At 33.1% G+C, this 18852-nt stretch overlaps 2 protein-coding genes and 2 pseudogenes across 2 annotated transcripts; all 4 read right to left on the minus strand.

Annotated features, from left to right (window-relative positions):
* Nucleotides 1–2042: 2042 nt before the first annotated feature.
* Nucleotides 2043–4022, minus strand: LOC142607198 (protein LURP-one-related 7-like; annotated as a pseudogene).
* LOC142607197 (pentatricopeptide repeat-containing protein At1g25360-like) lies at nucleotides 3630–5997 on the minus strand. The gene is made up of 2 exons (XM_075778621.1): nucleotides 4257–5997; nucleotides 3630–3759 (listed from the first exon to the last, which is right to left on the minus strand). Exon 1 carries the CDS (start codon nucleotides 5891–5893, stop codon nucleotides 4259–4261), a length of 1635 nt encoding a protein of 544 aa, XP_075634736.1. The 5' UTR covers nucleotides 5894–5997; the 3' UTR covers nucleotides 3630–3759; nucleotides 4257–4258.
* Nucleotides 5998–10620: 4623 nt separating this feature from the next.
* Nucleotides 10621–12622, minus strand: LOC142607925 (protein LURP-one-related 7-like). The gene is made up of 3 exons (XM_075779591.1): nucleotides 12126–12622; nucleotides 11553–11762; nucleotides 10621–10817 (listed from the first exon to the last, which is right to left on the minus strand). The coding sequence occupies exons 1-3, from the start codon at nucleotides 12315–12317 to the stop codon at nucleotides 10695–10697; spliced, it is 525 nt and encodes a 174-aa protein (XP_075635706.1). The 5' UTR covers nucleotides 12318–12622; the 3' UTR covers nucleotides 10621–10694.
* Nucleotides 12623–12693: 71 nt separating this feature from the next.
* Nucleotides 12694–17755, minus strand: LOC142606204 (pentatricopeptide repeat-containing protein At1g25360-like; annotated as a pseudogene).
* Between the last annotated feature and the right edge of the window lie 1097 nt (nucleotides 17756–18852).

Consider the following 18852-nt stretch of genomic DNA (forward strand, 5'->3'; position numbering starts at 1 on the left):
AAAGATTCAAGATTGTTATTGATTACCCAACAGCCACCTCTTGCATTTGCCTCTGGATTCGCTCCGCATCGACTCGAAGAAGCTCCAGCTCCTATAAGTTTTTGTATCAAAATTTTCTCACACAACAAAACAAAAGCAGAGAGAGAGAGAGAAAACCAAAACCTTTTGGAGACGATCGAGTTTGAAGGAGAGGAGCTCAGAGAAGTAAGGTTGTTGAGCGGAGGAGAAGGAGGCGGAAGCGAAGGCGAGAGAGATGAGGCTTAACAGCGACGACGGTGCCGTTTCCTTTGCTGCATTTTCCGAGTCCATTTCCAAAGAAGAACTGCTCTGATCGATGAGCTCTGAGAATTGGATCTGCCTTTTATTCTTGAGAATTGGATCTGCTCCGATCGGCGTTGTGGACCTCTTTGGATTTGTGTTTGTGTTTTTTGGGTTGTTGTTGGTTTTGTTGAAGATGGATTGATGGGTTTGTGTTTCTATTCTGCTGGGTTTGTCAGCATTTGTGTTTGTGTTTGTGTTGGTGTTCTTACTGGATTTGTGTTTGTGTTCTTGCCCAATCTTCTGTTTGTTTTCTAAGAAAAAAAAAAAAAAGAGAAAATGTCAAATAAAGGAAAATGTTCTTATTGGTTATTGTTCAAGGCATTTTGTTCGTGTTCTTAATGGATTTGTGTTTGTGTTCTTATTGTTTTTGTTGAAGGCATTTTTAGACCTCAATTCATCTGATTTTTTGTTTTTAATTTTTTTATTTAGTTAAAAATTAATTAATTAATTAATTTTTTTTAATTTAGATGCTGACGTGGCAATTTTTTAATACCAAAATAGATTTTTTTTAATTATTATTTTACTGTACCGTTAGCCACGTCAGCATTTTCTATTAGTTAGGTGACGGTATGGACTTAAACGTTACGCGTTAATTGGTTTAGGGACTAAAAGTGGTAAAAATAAAATGTAGGGACCAAAATAGAAATCGGGTCAAAATGTAAGGACTAAAAGTGCATCTACGCCATTTTTTTATGCTCTAATTGATTCCTAATTGATTCCAAGTAGATATGTCGAAGTCTTAAAAAACTGTTTTCTGTATAATTTTCAGATAATGGTTTTAAGTGTCTCAAATAGTTTTTTTTTTTGTTTTTTTTGTTTTTTTGGTTGAAGTGTCTCAAATGGTTAGTACGCTTTGTGAATGTTAAAATCAATTAAAGTGAACTCTTCACCATTATAGATAAATCCACAAGAATTCTCTCCACATGAAAATTCTTGGCTTAGCTGGGGACAAATTTGCATTAACCCTTTAACATTATTTTAATGGGACAAATATTGCCTAAAGACAACGGAGATTCATGCCTCTAAGCTTTTGTTTGTTAATCATTTATTTATATTTTTCCATTCATTAACCTTAAAATTTTGCCAACATTAACCAACTTGGAATAGTTAAAGTGTCATTTTAAATAATTTTTTTTATTGCATTATATAAACGTTTTTGAAGCCAACCATTCTAATTTAGTTAAACAAATTAGTTTTGGTGATAAAAAAAAAAAAATGAATGGATAGAGAAAGAAGTTAAAATAATATAATAAAAGTAGTGATGTGTCACTTTTATAATGTGTTAATTCAATTAATCATATTTTCTTACGCAATATGGGCAGTACTATAATCTTTTCCATCCTCTCACTTTTCCAGCCTTCTTACCATTTTTGTAACTTCATCCTATCATAGAAATGGACTCTTTGTAAATTGCAAACATCATCTACTCGCATGCAGGTAGCTTTGTCTCTACCTAGAAAAGATTTTCAATTTTCATATAATTATGAGTCTCTCACACAGATTAAAGTAAAAGAAGCGTGATATGCATTAAGGCAGACAGAAAATAGTCAAATACACAGCCGAACAGCATAATTTATGAACTTCTTTATAATTAATCTCTATGCATGGACATATTTGTGTGGAGTGACAACGTGTATATATGTACATGTTAAATCCTCCTTTTCTATAATTATCAAAAATAAAATAAAATCTTCCTCTTCTTTATTATTCTATTATATTCTTCAATCGAGAAATATTAAAACCAATGCCGCAACCAAAACATGATCTTCAGATCGAGGAAATATAGTTGGTCAAAATTTATTCCTTTTTTGAAGCTGCCGCAGCTTGTACATTAGGCTAGTCTGCATCAAAACATATGAGGGAGACCTTATACTAAAAACAACAGTGAATAATTCTGTAATTATCAAATTGAGAAAATAATACAACCAATCTACAACATATACATTGCAACAGCTAGTGGCTGTTGACAAATCTATGAGACATAATTTTAAGGAATGACAAGATGAGGAAGCATGAGATAATCAATGTTAAATATGAAAAAAAAAAAGCAGGCATGAGAAATTAGAGGAATCTATTAAGAGATGAACAAGACCAACAATCAGTGCATTCTGTAACGTATACATATAACTTCCCTTTTAAAAGTAATGTAGTTCAACTGTTCAAGTTGAGAGCTCAGCAAGATACATAAGGCCACAAGAAAAGCATGGTTTAAAAGCTCTAACCATTAAGCCAAACAACAAAGAAGAAGTCATGTAGGCTAACTAAACAGTTTGTTGAGCAAAGAGGAAGAGCAATGCTATTAAATTTATATCAAGTGCATATTGCTTTTGTCCCATCATCATATGTATGCTGTTGTTACAAATCTTTCAATAATTTCCAGTCTGTACACAAACAATACACACCTAACATATCCTTTTTTGATAGGTACATGCCTAACATATCCTTAAACCTCATTGGCAGGGCATGACCTCTAGCAATAACACATTATGGGGCCGCAAGGTGATGATCAAAGCTTAAAACAATTTAAACTTTGTTGCATATTTAGACAAATTCCACAGAACACACAGCAAAATCTGATTCATTAAGGCTTCAGTTTTCATTGCTAGCAACACTTATAAATTATTTGTACCTGAGCCACAATATTATTGCCGCGGTAGATAGTGCAGGACTTCTGGAAAGAACAACCTTTCACCTTTAATGTAAAGGCTGAGTCTTCCCCATTCTCACCAACAAGAAATACCTCTAACTCTGTTCTGGTGAACTTGTTCACCGTCCTTTACACTCTGAATAAACACTACTTTTGATTGTCTTCACTGGCCTTGAAGCCTTGCCACGACCCACTCTACAACAATACCCATTATACCAGTCAAAACCCTTGTCCAAAATTAGAACTTCAATCACATACACAGCGCCTTAATTATACAAGTTATTTGAGAATTGTCTTATTCAAACATTTGCAAAGTGCATTCTAAACTACAAAATTTTTCAATCAATAACCAAATTCAAGACTAAAATGCAAGTTGCAACATATAGGAGTTTCATCTTCAAATTTAATAATTTTGAGTATACTTTATAAATGCCTTCATAGTTTTAGAATGGTTACCTGTGTAACTTACCAACCCAAAAAAAAATGTTGATTTAGACATTGTTTTGAACAATTGGTGGGCATTGCAAATTAAATGCAGAACAGAAGGACAGATAGAGATAGAGAGACTCACATGGTAACAGTAGATGGAAATTAGGGGAATTCCGTTGGAATCAAGGAATGGCCTCTTATTATTATGTGAGGATTGATGGTTTACTTTAAATATAACATCACCAGAGGTGTCCGCGAACCTGAGATCACCACCTGTAAGGTCAGGATGTTTTTTCAACACAAAGAGAACCACCAGGATAGGCAAATGAGCGAAACTGGTCATGGATGAATTGTATGGAAAACTGGAGCCCGATATTACTTTGTTAGTTAGAAGCTACTGTCTTAGCTAGGCAATCAAAACAAAGTTCATGACTCATGAATATGAAGTATGAGAGAATAAATAAAAGATAGGAGAATAGAATCAGACACGTCAGCCGACTTTTTGTTTTGAAAAATGAAAACCCCACCGGGTAGGAACCTTTCAATGAGGTATATTAGTAAAAGTAAAATTCATGAACTGAAATGCTCGGCAACTTCCATGGGCTTGTCCTCTGTTTGGGAGCTGAGAAAATTGTTCTAGTTTTTGTAGTACCAGTAATAAGGAAACAATTCTTTTCTTTTTTTTTTCTTGTAGTACCGGTAACAGGCAGCTTCTCCTATAAATAAGTAGAGGGGCCTTTTGGGAGGGAATTTTAATTATGTTATTGAAGACGATTTCTATAGTTTATACACATGAGAAAGATTCATTCAATTATATTGTTCACATGAACTATCATTCATGGCAAAGATCCTCCCATACCTTTACCAATGATCTCCACAAGAGCATGATCCATTATTGAAATGATGAAATCGGCTAGAATCTCTCGCAACAATCTCCCTTCCTTCAATCTTCGAAACCAATGCAGTAAATAAATGGCAGTCTGCACATACTCTAAGATTCTTAACTATCATGATACGTGTTCCCGGGGGCGTGATAATCAGGCCAAGAGTAATGGCCAATTTCTCACTATGACTAAGAACCATCTCTTCCTTTGTGTTATCATCCACATTTTGCATAACCATGCTTGTGTTAGGCACATATCCACTATTCTTCACCTTCTTTACAAGATTTTTCAAGTAATTGTATATCTCTTTGTTAAGGGGATGAGACCCATCTCCTGATTCAAAGCTATGGACTTTGCTATCTACCTCAATCCATGTACATGCCTTTGTTTTTCTTATTCCCCTTTTTGACATCAATTTCCTCACATTTGCTACACCTTCCAAGTCCCCAATAATTCCATAGAAGTTGGACAACAACATATAGGCTCCTGCTTCTTCAGGTTCCAATTCAATTAATCTCTGTCCAACAGTCTTTGCTAGCTCTACATTCTTGTGAGAACAACATGAACTAAAAAGTGCTGTTAGAAGCTTTGCCTCTGGCTTTATTGGCATCCTCTCCACAAAATTATAAGCCTCCATAAGATGCCCAGCTCGTGCAAGTAAATCCACCATGCATGTGTAATGCTCCATCATGGGTGTGATGGAATATGTATGTACCATGGTGTTGAAATTCACCCACCCTTTTTGAACTAATCCTGCATGACTACATGCATATAAGGTTCCCAAGAATGTGATCTTGTTTGGCACAATGCCTTCCCTTTCCATATTGTCAAATGCCTCAAGAGCTTCCAATCCCAAGCCATGTTTTCCATAACCCACGATCAAAGACGTCCATGAAACTACATTCTTGATTGGCATGTTCATGAAAAATTGGCAGGCATCTTCCATGCATCCACATTTAGCATACATGTCAATGATGGCATTTCCAACAGGTAGATATAGCTCAAACCCATATTTAATCACTAGCCCATAAACTTGTTTACCGTTAACCAAAGCAGCAAGATCAGCACAAACTGAAAGAACACCGGACATGGTCATAGCATCAACCTCAGCTCCCTCCACTCTCATTTTCTTGAACAAAAACAACGCGTTCCTTCCTTCTGAGTTTTGAGCAAGCCCTGAAATCAGTGAATTCCAAGATCCCACGTCGCGTTCAGGCATATTATCAAACAAAGTCATTGCATCCAATGTCAAGTGACACCGGCATAACCCAAAAATCATGCTATTGTTTACAACAACATCTCTTTGGGGCATTTCATCATAAACACGGCGTGCCTCTTTGATATCAATGCATTTACAGTACATATCGAGAAGGGAAGTCATCAAAATCATATCTCTATCAAACCCATGTTTGAACACTATGCAATGAACTTGCTTGCCCTCTTCTATGGTACCAAGTCTCCCGCAGCCCCTTACAATTGCTGACAGAAGAAACTCCGTGATTCTAAACCCAGCTCTTTGAAATTGATGGAATGTAAATAGGGCCTGACGAATCTGCCCTTGTGTTATAAAAGAAGTGATCCTTTTAGAATATGAAAAAATTTTCCAGAGCATGTCTCCCTCTACTTGGCGTTTCTCTCAGTGTTCGCAGAAGCAGCGTTGGTGGTTCTGAAATTTGTATTAAGCTGAGCAAAGGATGCATTATTTTATGGTTCAAGCCATGGGTGCAGAATATCATGGGTTTATATTTATTGTCTTCCAACTTCCAAGGAGCCTTTAAGTTCTGTAAAAATATATATCGGAAAAAGTGAGGCTTTAGAAATCATTATAGTGCATCATCAGGTGGTGAAATAACGTTGACAAAAGTAACAAATGAATGTGAGTTTGTTGACCAGCTTATTTTACTATTTTGTTTATTTTTTTAATATTATTTAAAAGTTTTATTATTTTTTTAGGTATTATTTATAAATTTTACTGTATTATTTCAACTAATTTTTACTTTTAGATAAATATTAATTTTACCTTGGTGGTGGAATCCTTCCTCCCAACTCCTAAGAATATCCACATCAGTAGATGCAAAATTTTTGAAAATTTGTATATCTAAAACTTACTTTTTTATTTTTTATTTTACACTCCCATTTTTACAAAACACCCACGTCAGTTTGTCTACTATACACATTTATTCAAATAAAATATTCAATCCACACCTACCATCAACCCACCCAGCCACCATCATCAACTTACAAATCTTCAACTAATTCTTTCCTATCAAACACATAAACAGTTAACAAAATAAAATAAAAAAACATAATCGGCTTGCGAAGCTACCCAGATAGGAAAAAAAGCAAAAGAAAGAAAGCAAAAGAAACCCAGGTAGAGAAGGTGTAGATGGGTTTCATGGAGCTACCCCAGGTGGCTTGCTTGGACTTTGACTTGGCAGATGGGTCTCATGGGTTATCGAACTCTTCTTCTTCCTCAACAGCTCTTAAGTTTGGGCGAAGGATATTGCATCAACTGATGTTGCTAAGAAACGAGAGTTTTTGAGCGATTTGGAAGAGGATCTGAGTTTTTGAGCAATTTGGATGTAGGTGAAGGATGTTGGAACAATTACATCATTTTGGCTCGCCAGAATATCAGATTGAAGAACGGCGGCATCATTCAGTCAGTCATGGACTCAAGTCACTGTTGCTGAGGAAGAAGAAGAGTGATCGGCGACAGTGGAGAGTGAGGTGAGAGTGAGAGCAACAGAGACAAAGAGAAAAAAAAAATTATTAAATTATTAAATATAAGTGTTATAGTAACCATGCATATATGCACGGTTACTATAGCAAATGTGCAAATATGCACACTTTCAAAAGCACTGATGTGGAGCATTTTTAAGGTAAAATATGTAAAATTTGTGTCTTTTTCTATTATGCAATCCAAGCCTCTCTTCAAGTGTTGTGCCACTCCACCATCTATATCCTAAAAATACCATAACTGATAATGGCATATAGACTCCAATCAATGATTTAGCAATAAAAAAAGATAATGCTTTTAAGGCTATTTCTTTCTAACTAGTTTTAGCTGATTCAATTTGTGGGGTGTTCGAGGGTTAAGAAGAATAAAAGGCAGGGTGTCATGCATCAAGTCATTTATAAAAACACATCTAGCCCGAGGAATTGGCCTACCCGAGAAAAGGATGGGGAGGAGACTTAGCATCTTATGAGTGCTCGATTGGGAGGAATGAGGCTGTAGAAGAGGATCCGTATGGTGGGAGGAAACTTCTTGAAAGGGTATACCTTCCACCTTCGCATTGAATGCTCTATAACAACCTTATCAACTGTATTAATAAGGAAATGACCCTTGAATAGTGTTTTCACAGCTAGCAACCCCTTCTACCACCTTCAACAGAACCCTGATAGGACAAGTATCCAGGAAAGAGCTATGGGGGCATACAAGTGAAGGGTTAGAATGTTAAGAATGATGATATATAAGAGGAATGAAGTTCTACGAAGGGGAGGAGGTTTTTGAAAAAGGAGAGAGTAAGAAATAGAAAAGTGAACAGTATATAACTTGATAAAATCCAGAGTAAGACATATACGAGAACTCATCCTTGGAAGTAACTGAGGAGAACTTTTTTTCTCAACAACCACTTGTTTTGTTCTTCCTTATTTGAGAATCACTTCATTACTAGGCTTAACTTGCAACTATATCATAATTGCCTTCCCACCTCTACACAAAACAATTATATTTTTTGGGCTTGGGTTGAAGAACAAGGCACTACTTTTCTAAGTGGGCTTGAGCTTCCAAATCTAGTTCTTACGCAATTGATTGACAAAAAAAACTTGCAAAAATTGAAGCTTGATAAAGGAAACAATGCATACAAGAAAGGGCACAGACAAGAGCTCAAATTTGAACTTCAAAGTTGGGAACCCCTTAAATATATCTGCCCTCATTTTTTGTTTTTGTTTTATTTTATTTTATTCTTTTGCTGAATATAAAGGCTTTCTCCTGTTCCAATACAGAAGGGGATAGAAAAAAAAAAGAAGAAGAAACTTTTACCATTTATATCTTGCCATGTTTTGGAATTAGGGTTATTATGGAAAATTCAAATGTAACTTGAGAGTTTAATTTAAGCAAAAAATAGTAATATACAATTTATGGCCGCTAAATTTGCCCAAAAATCATTGCTGTCCAAAGAGAGAGTCCTTAACCTTAAAGAATTAAAATGATTTTTTTGAGCAAAGTTACTAATTACTATACTAAAATAACCATTTTCAAATTTAAAGTATTAAAATGTGTTAATTTGAGTCCTTAACCTTAAAAAATAAAAATGATTTTTAGGCAAAGTTACCGTACTAAAATAACAATTTTCAAATTTTAATGATTATAATTTGTTAATTTAACTAATGACATTTTTTTTTTCATACAAATTGATCAGCAAAGGAAGATAAAAATAAAATAAAAAATGTAATGTGTTCACTTAGTAATATGTAATTTTTACTAATTTAATAAAAAATATTATTATTTTCATATATAATAATGAAATAAATAACTTATAATATACTTTTGAAAAATTAAATCCTATGCAATACAAGCAACACAATAAAATCGAGCAAATTACGTTTTCTATTCTTCTATTTTTATACTCACCCAAACAAAAAATTTAATTAAATCATGTTTAATTTTTCCACTTTTCCATTTTCTATACTAAATACACATAATAAAAAACTATAATGTTTTCCATTTTCCCATTTTTTCATCCTCCCATCCTCCCAGCCATTTTTGTAACTTTATCCTTTCATACAAATGGACTCTTGGTTATTAGAGCTAGTAACACACTTTTGACAATAACTGATTAAAAACAACTAGATAATACACTTTACCAAAATATTTCTTAGACTAAATTATAATTTACACTAAAGAAATTTTGATTATTCTCCTAGAGTTCTGTAGCGGGTCAAGTAGGATGGATAATTTTTATCAGTTCTACTCTGTTTGTATGCTACGTTTGTTTCGATAAAAATCTTGTGTAAAAATAATATTTTTTTCCAGTATTTGGTTGCATAAAAAAATATAAGTAAAAGAAAAATTATCTTTAGTTAGTATGAAAAATATGGTTTTTTTTTAGAAATTGTTTTCTACTAAATTTTTTTGAACAACAACTCTATCTCATAGCAAGTTAAATAAGGAAAGTTATAAGATTTTTTTTTTTTAAAACTCATTTAAAGTTGTGGGGGTAAAATGGTCAAAACATGTATTTGGGCCTTGGGCTTGAGTTGGTGGTGTGAGCCTGTCCGAACAGAGCCTTCGAGGCCCATAAGTCAGCTCTTGCTAGAAAGGTTGATGAGGTTTTCTGAAGAAAGGCATCTCCTCGGACTAAGTCAAGTAAAGATTGTATGACACGTCATGATGTTTAGGGAGAGAATTTTGGAAGGTTTGGTGAGTAAAGATGTGTTCCACACTGTTATAGAGAGGAAGAATGTATGAAAAATATCAAGGGAAAAGGCTGTTACCACCATATTAAAGACCCTGCACCTACCCCTCTGGCTGCATTTATATAGTAATGTTCAGCCTTCCAACTATTGTTTGAAGACTTCAAGAAGGTGGCGGATGAGACAAGTATCTAATTAGGTGATCTGTGCTACACGTGGAAGATGAAAGGGAGAAGAAGATTGATATAAGAGAAAGAAAGAGGCATTAGAGAAGGGGATCAGAAAAAAGAGAAAGGGGGAGAGATAGTGAAAGCACTGTATACATTATCTTCAATTTTAATCTTTTGTTTAAATAAAGAAAGGCAATACAAGTAACATTCGGCTTACGTCCGAGGAGAATTTCCGTTATTTTCATTCATTGATTGTGAAAATAGTGGCAATCTAGCCTACCTAACAGAGCCGTATTCTATGTCATTCCTTTCAACTTTTTTTTCATGCTAATTTTGACTCACTTAGCCAACTGTGGAAGAGCATTTAGATAAAAAGTAATCTTCCAGGCAGAAATCTCACATCATCAAAAAAGAAAAAACATTGTCCTACAGTTGTGTCAAGAAGTGGGTTTTTTTTTTTTTTTTGATAAGGAGGTGGTAGTAAATTGCAAACAATACTCTCTCGCATGCAGGTAGCTAGCTCTGTCTCTACCTAGAAAAGATATAAATTAAGGCAGATGGATAAATATTTTTTTTTTGATAATAGATGGATAAATATTAAATACACAGCTGGATGGCATAATTTATGATTTTTTTTTTTATTAATCTCTATGCATGGACGTATTTGAGTGGAGTGATAACGTGTAAATGTACATGTTAAATCCTCCTTTTCTTTTCTGTCCAAAAAAAAAAAAAAAAAAAAAGAAAAAAAGAAGAAGAAAATTATCTTTTTCTTTAATTATAATTTTAAAAAAAAAAAAAAATTCTTTTTTCTTTATTCTAGTATCTTCAATCTAGAAATATTACAACCAATGCCGCAACCAAAGCATGATCATCAGATCCAGGAAATATGGTTAGTCGAAATTTATTCCTTTTAGCATAAAGCTGTCGCAGCTTGTACATGAGGCTAGTCTGCATCAAAACATGAGAGTGAGACCTTATGTTAAAATCTAAGGTGAAAAAAATTGTAATTATAAAATTAAGAGGAAAAAAAAAATAACCAATCTACAGCATTTACAGTGCAGCAGCTAGTAGCTCAAGACAAATCTATGAGACATAATTTTAAGGAATGACAAGATGAAGAAGGATGAGATAATCCATGATAAATATGAAAAGATAAAATTAATGCATGAGAAATTAGATAAATCTATTGAGAGTTGAATAAGACCCAATAATCATGTCATTCTGTAACCTATACATATAACTTCCCCAGCAAGAGTAATGTAGTTCAACTGTTCAAGTTGAGAGCTCAACAAGATACACAAGGCCAAAAAAGAAAAGCATGGTTTTAAAGCTCAGAACATAAAGCAAAAATCATGTGTCCTATCGAAGAGTAGCTAATTAAGCAGTTTGTTGAGCAATGCTATTAAATGTGCACCAAGCACATATTGCTTTGTCCAGTTATCCAATGTATGCTGTTGTTACAAATCTTCAATAATTTCTAGTCCATACACAAATCACACACACCAAACATGTAAAACTTCCGGTAAATAACAAATTATGGTATGGGGCTGCAAAGTTACTGATCAGGCTTAAAACAATATATCTTTGTTGCAATTTTCAGTAAATTCCATAGAATGCAAAGCAAAATCTGATTCATTGAGGCTTCAGTTTTCAATGCTAGCAACATTTATCAATTATTTGTACCTGAGCCACAATGTCATTGCCTCGGTAGATAGTGCAGGACTTCTGGAAAGGGTAACCTCTCACTTTTAACTTAGAGGCCGAGTCTTCCCCATTCTCACCAACAAGAAATACCTCTAACTCTGTTTTGGTGAGCTTGTTCACCGTCCTCTGCACTCTGAATATACACTGCTTTTGATCGTCTTCACCCGTGAAGCCTTGCCACGACCCATTCTACAACAACATCCACTAAACCAATCAAAACCCATATCCAAAATCAGAAATTCAATCACATATAAGCCTCCTTAATTATAGAGTTATTTGAGAATTTTCTAATTCAAACATTTGCAATGTGCATTCTAAACTATAACCAAATTCATATGGGCAAGCGTTTAACCTTCAAATTTCAATAATTTGGAGAACACATTATCAATGCTTTCATAGTTTTAGCTTATCAACAAAAATGGAAAATAAAAACATGTTGGTTTAGACATTGTTTCAAACAATTGGTGGGCATTGCAAATTAAACGCAGAACAGAAAAAAAAAAAGAAAAAAAAAGAAAAAAGAAACAGAGAGAGAGAGAGAGAGAGACTCACGCGGCAACGGTAGATGGAGATTAGGGGATTTCCCGTGGAATCGAGGAATAACCTCTTATTTTTAGGCGAGGATTGACGGTTGACTCTGAAAATAACATTACCAGAGGCGTCGGCGAACCCGAGATCGCCACCTGTAAGGCCAGGATGTTTTTTCGACACAAAGAGATCCACCGGGATCGGCGAACTGGTCATGGATGAATTGTACGGAAAATTTGGAACCCAAAATTGTTTCGTTTGTTAGAAGCTAAGCGATCAAAACTATGGTCATGACTCATGAATACATAGTAAGATAGAATAAATAAAAGATGGGAGAATCGAATCAGACGCGTCAGCCGACTTTTTTTACTATTGAAAAATGAAAACCCCACTGGGTAGGAAGTTAGGAACCTTTTGGTGAGGCATATATGTAAAGCCGTAAAGGTGAAATTCATGAACTCAAATGCTCGGCTACTTACATGGACTTGTTCAAGTTTTTTAGTAGCAGTAATAAGCAAAATAATTTTTTCTCTTTTTACTTTTACTATTTATTTTATTTTCAAAAGCGGGACAGGCAGATTTTCCTATAAATAGAGGGGCTTTTTCGGGTGGGGGCATAATTTTAATGATGTTATTGAAGACAATTTCTTTAGTTTACACATGAGAGAGATTCGTTTAATTCTATTGTTCACATGAAGCTGTCATTCATGGCAGAGATCCACCCATACCTCTCACCAATGATCTCCAAAAGAGCATGATCCATTATTGAATATTTAAAATGATGAAATCGGCTAGAATCTCTCGCGACAATCTCCCTCCCTTTGATCTTTGAAATCAATGCGGTAAATAAATGGCAGTCTGCACATACTCTAAGATTCTTAACTATCATGATACATGTTCCCGGGGGTGTGATAATTAGGCGCCAATTTCTCACTATGACTAAGAACCATCTCTTCCTTTGTGTGATCATCCACCATTTTGCATAACCATGCTTGTGTCAGGCACATATCCACTATTCTTCATCTTCTTAACAAGAATTTTCAAGTAATTGTATATCTCTTTGTTAAGGGGATGAGACCCATCTCCTGATTCAAAGCTATGGACTTTTCTATCGATCTCTATCCATGTACATGCCTTTGTTTTTCTTATTCCCCCTTTTGACATCAATTTTCTCACATCTGCTACATCTTCCAAGGCCCCAATAATTCTATAGAAGTTGGACAACAACATATAGGCTCCTGCTTCTTCAGGTTCCAATTCAATTAATCTCTGTCCAACAGTCTTTGCTAGCTCTACATTCATGTGAGAACAACATGAACTAAAAATTGCTGCTATAAGCTTTGCCTCCAGCTTAATTAGCATCCTCTCCACAAAATTATAAGCCTCCGCAAGATGCCCAGCTCGTGCAAGTAAATCCACCATGCATGTGTAATGCTCCATCATGGGTGTGATGGAATATTTATGTACCATGGTGTTGAAATTCACCCACCCTTTTTGAACTACTGCATGACTACAAGCATATAAGGTTCCCAAGAATGTAATCTTGTTTGGGACAATGCCCTTCCTTTCCATTTTGTCAAATGCTTCAAGCGCTTCCCATCCCAAGCCATGTTTTCTATAACCCACAATCAAAGAAGTCCATGAAACTACATTCTTGATTGGTATGTTCATGAAAAATTGGCACGCAATATCCATGCGTCCACATTTAGCATACATGTCAATGATAGCATTTCCAACAGGTAAATATAGTTCAAACCCGTATTTAATCACTAGCCCATAAACTTGTTTACCATTAACCAAAGCAGTAAGATCAGCACAAACTGAAAGAACATTGGACATGGTCATAACATCAACTTCAGCTCCCTCCACTCTCCTTTTCTTGAACAAAAACAACTCGTTCCTTCCTTCTGAGTTTTGAGAAAGCCCTGAAATCAGTGAATTCCAAGATCCCACGTCGCGTTGAGACATATTATAAAACAAAGTCATTGCATCCAATGTCAAGTGACACCAAGCATAACCCAAAAACCATGCTATTGTTTACAACATCTCTTTGAGGCATTTCATCATAAACACGGCCTCCTCTTTGATATCAATGCATTTACAGTACATGTCGAGAAGGAATGTCATCAAAATCATATCTTTGTCAAACCCATGTTTGAATACTATGCAATGAACTTGCTTGCCATCTTCTATGATACCATGTCTCCCACAGCCCCTAACAATTGCTGACAGAAGAAAATCCGTGATTTTAAACCCAGCTCTTTGAAATTGATGGAATGTAAATAAGGCCTGACGAATTTGCCTTGTGTTATAAAAGAATTGATCCTTTTAGAATATGATAAATTTTTTCCAGAGCATATCTCCCACTAATCCGCGTTTCTCAGTTTCTGCATAAGTAACGGTGGCTCTGAAATTTGCATAACGCTGAGAAGAGAGGGGAGAATGAGAATTTGAACAAAGTTTCTCTCAAATTCCTTTTATATTGTTATATTGGTTTTTATATTGGGTCTTTGTTTGAGAATAATTTATTTAGTTCTTTGTTAAAATTTTTTTGTTAAAATTGTGCTGAAATATCATTGTATCTTGAAAAATTTTGAAAAAGTAAAAGAAAAAAAAAAAGAAAAAAGTGAGGTTTTAAAAAGTTGTATATAAAAACTAAAAGCTGATGTCAAACACACCTTGAGTATGAATTTTGAAAATTTAACCATTGAAATGTATGTTTTTATTATATTTTTCATGCTTGCAAAATTTTAAGAAGATCAAAGATCAATTACTTTATTATCAAATAAATATTAAAATTTCAAGTTTTTATGATCTAAAATTGTATATAAAAAATAAGTTCATTGATTGAATGGTAAATAGTATCCGATTTGAATGAAATTTGATGTGCATATTAAGAATATTGAATTGAATAGTTAAATTTTTAAAATTTACACAAAAAAAGAGATATATGAGAAAATTGAAGAGTTTCTAGAGAGAAACTTTGTTCGGAATCTTTTCGCTAAATATTGTCTTAGTGCAAGTTTATTTGTGATATATGTATTGTTCAAAGTTATTTAGTTGAGTAGGGAGAGAGTTGAATTTCGGTAATAGCATTACCAAAATTGTGAGAAAGAGCAAGTGAGGAAAGAAAAATGATGTGACCGAAGAGAAGAGAGAGAAAAGTAATTTTGACAATATTATTGCCAAAAAAATTTGCTGCCCTGAATTTTGTGCCTGTGCTCAATTGCCCAGTTGACCGACACTAATTAAATATAAGGAGAGAGGAGTGAGAAAAAAAAAAGGGTTGAATTATGGCAATTTCATTGCAGAAATAGGAGGAGAGAAGAGAGAGAAAAAATTGAATTGTGGCAATTAAAGTGCCAATAGGAGGAGAGGAGAGAGGTAAAAGTTGAATTGTGATAATCTCATTGCTGAAATAGGAAGAGAGAGGAGAGAAAAAAATTGAATTGTGGCAATCTCATTGCCAAAATAGTAAAAGAGAGAAAAACAAATTGATTTGAAGTAATCTCATTGTCGATATAGGAGGAGAGTTTGGCTTGTGCTTGAATCGCTTAATGATACAATTATACAAAGATTTTTTAGCTACAGGCATAGTTGTCAAAATGTAAATCGTATAATGAATTGATTTTTTATTTATTTTTTTTTTTTTTTCGTATATCGTAAGACACACAAACATTTAATAAAATTTTATAAAAAATATAAATATACATATATAAATGGTATATTCATTATGAATTTTGAATATATTCAGCTAATGACTAATTTATTCATCATTTATGTAATAATATTTAACAAACTAATTAAATAAATCAAACTAGCACATGTTTATAACATACACATTCAAATTGCTTAAATTCAAAAGTGATAATATATTACAAATGACCCAAAAATTAATTTATTTTCATCATATTTTCTAATCAACCCCATCTAAGTCAATGCTATCATCACGTTTATCATTTTGCAAATTTATTTCTTCATTAAATTTTTCTTCATCATCATTAGCATTTATTATCTCTTCTTCTTCTTTTTATTTTAATAATTTTTTTAAAAAATTCTTCTTGACATTCTAGTTTCTTGGACTTATAACATTAACGAAAAAAATAAAAAGTAATTACATTTGCAATTAATATTTTATTCATAGTATAAAATATAAAATTGTAAATATTAAAGTGAAGGGTAAGTGTATATAATGTAGTCCAAATTTTGTAGAATAAAGAAAGGGGAAAAAAACTTATGAATATGATATTTTATTATGTTAAATTAAATAACCTAATAATTTTTTTGTTTAAAACAAGTCTAACAACTTGTTAGATTCAAATAATAGTACAATTTTAACAAAAAAACTCATTCTAAAGCATTTGTCGATGTTTCTTACGATACATACGATTTTATGATACGATACGATTCATATGATACACACACTGTATTGCATGATTTATAAGCACTTACGATACGCCGATATGATACAGAACTTTCTACTCATGATACAGAACTTTCTACTCATGATAAGGTACATATCGTACGATACTAACAATACCATCAACATCTTCATTAACTCACTCCCAAATCCCAATCCCTTTTTTATAAAACATAAATAAATAAATAAAAGCCCAATCCCTTTTTTAAATTCTTTTTCTCTATATTTTTTCCCTCCACGGAGAGTCATAGATTAGCGAGAAAAATCTTGGAGTTCATAAAAGAACTGTAAATGCGTCATCCAAATACGACAATTAGATTAGCAGTTTCTAAAGCTAAAAAAGATCCAAGTCATTTTGTGGAATGTGTGAAGAAGCTGTTGTGAAGTTTATTAGTTATCTACATAATTTGTGGATCCTTTCCTTTTGTTTGAATTAAACATCTTAGTCAGATGACCAAATTTTATTTGAACAGAAACTGAAAAATCACATTTGAGTTATCATTTGATTTTTTTTGTTTTTTTTTGTTTTGTTTCTAGAACATGACAATGACATCATATTATTAAAAAATTAATGATTTTGGAAATGTTCATAGCTTAGTGAATTATTCTGATAAAAAAAAGTTGTTGTTATTGGGTCTATTTCTGTTAATTAGTATTCAGTGGATCCATTAAATTGTTAATATACGTTCAACACTCTTGTTAATGGAATTAAATTGTATCGTCTTTCTTTCCTTCCTGGTACAATTTCAATGTCTTGAATTGGAACTGTGAAAGGTAGTTAAATTAATTAGTGTTTTTTTTTTAATATTAATTTTTGGGTCTTGATTGAAGCCTATTGAATTGTAACACCAACCATTGCCTGCAGGTGTTGCGCCAAGATATTGTTGAAGGTCAAGTCACAAGTGATTTATTTATTAAACCTGCATGATGCACTTTTTGACTATGTATATACCTAAATTGTCACTGGATTTTCTTCAAGTAAAGCAAACTTGACATTTTAAATTCACGTGTCTTACAGGAAGATATTTGTTATTGTTTGATTTAACATTTATTAGTTCATTTTCTTGAATTTTTTTTTTTTTTTTGTGTGTCCAGACTTTCCTTATTGTAATTTAAGGAAGTTATTTCTTACTTCTATAAAAAAATTTGTAATAAATCAGTTGCATAATTAATAAGCCTTATCAAAAGTTATTTCTGATTGTTCATTTTTTTTTTAAATTGTAGAAACCGCCATACTGGTAAATGGTAATACCCCTTTCATTAAATAGACAATTAGATAAGAATAACATACATAAATACCAAAGAGGGCAAGGGCCAAATGAAAGCCAGTATCTTATACTTTACAACTTTATATATAATTGCATGACTTCATAATTTTTTCCAACACTCCAAGCATTTTTCGTAATGTATTTGTCATCTCATCCGACGGTCATAAACTAAAATAAAATGTCATATTTAATATAAAGCTCCTTTTGTTTTTGTTTTTAATCTCTTAAACATGTGATATTTCATGTACTGTTTCAAGGATTGTTTCCTTATTCTTGGCCCCTTAAAGAAAGGAAACAAAAACTTGGAGAAAAGCAAAGAGTTAATGAGAAAATAACAAGAAAATGAAATGCTTTGGTTATCTACAAATTATTAGTAACTAGTAGATTACCCGTGCGATGTACGGATAATTTTATAATTTTTTTATGTAAAGCGGTTTTAGATAATGTTGTACATATATTATAAAAAAAGTAAACTAAATTAGAGTAAAAAAAACATATACAATTTAAGATATTAAAAATTAGTTTAGTAGCTTCATTGCATATTTGTAACCTTCTCAAGATAAGATTATTTTTTTTTAAATCATTAAACCAAAGATAAATGCAAAAAGTAACAAGACCATGGAAATCAAATAATTTTTGTTGTGTTCACATATTTTATACCGTGAAATGAAAGTATGCCTAATTCTCTCACCGTTTTCTACTCATTGATACTGCGACATTAAGACATGATGTGGGCAAGTGTGTATTCATGTGTTTTTATAGATGATTTAAAATTAAATCATGGTAGAATATAACTTTACATTGTGCACTTATATACCTAAAACAAAAACTATCTAACCAAATTCCTCAAACCTAAATCATATTTAAGTCCTTAATTTAAAAAAAAAAAAAAATTACCCGTAGGGGTTTCGACGTCTTGATGGTGGTGGGAGACCAATATAACAGAGGTGATGACCCCTCAGATTCCTCTTTCTCTCTTTTTCAAATATTTTGTCAGTCTTAGGTTTTTTCTTTTGATAATATATAGTAAAACAGTGCATTTTACCTAACAATCCACAACATT

The sequence above is a fragment of the Castanea sativa genome, chromosome 8, assembly GCF_040712315.1.
Source record: "Castanea sativa cultivar Marrone di Chiusa Pesio chromosome 8, ASM4071231v1".
Lineage (NCBI taxonomy): Eukaryota > Viridiplantae > Streptophyta > Magnoliopsida > Fagales > Fagaceae > Castanea > Castanea sativa.

Bases quoted from the DNA above. Each gene is read 5' to 3' on its own strand.
- LOC142607197 (XM_075778621.1), bottom strand. From the start codon at position 5,893: ATGCTCTGGAAAATTTTTTCATATTCTAAAAGGATCACTTCTTTTATA.
- LOC142607925 (XM_075779591.1), bottom strand. From the start codon at position 12,317: ATGACCAGTTCGCCGATCCCGGTGGATCTCTTTGTGTCGAAAAAACAT. The intron at 11,763-12,125 runs GTGAGTCTCTCT...ATGTTGTTGTAG, and splicing joins TCTCCATCTACCGTTGCCGC to AATGGGTCGTGGCAAGGCTT. The intron at 10,818-11,552 runs GTACAAATAATT...GTTTTGATGCAG, and splicing joins GCAATGACATTGTGGCTCAG to ACTAGCCTCATGTACAAGCT.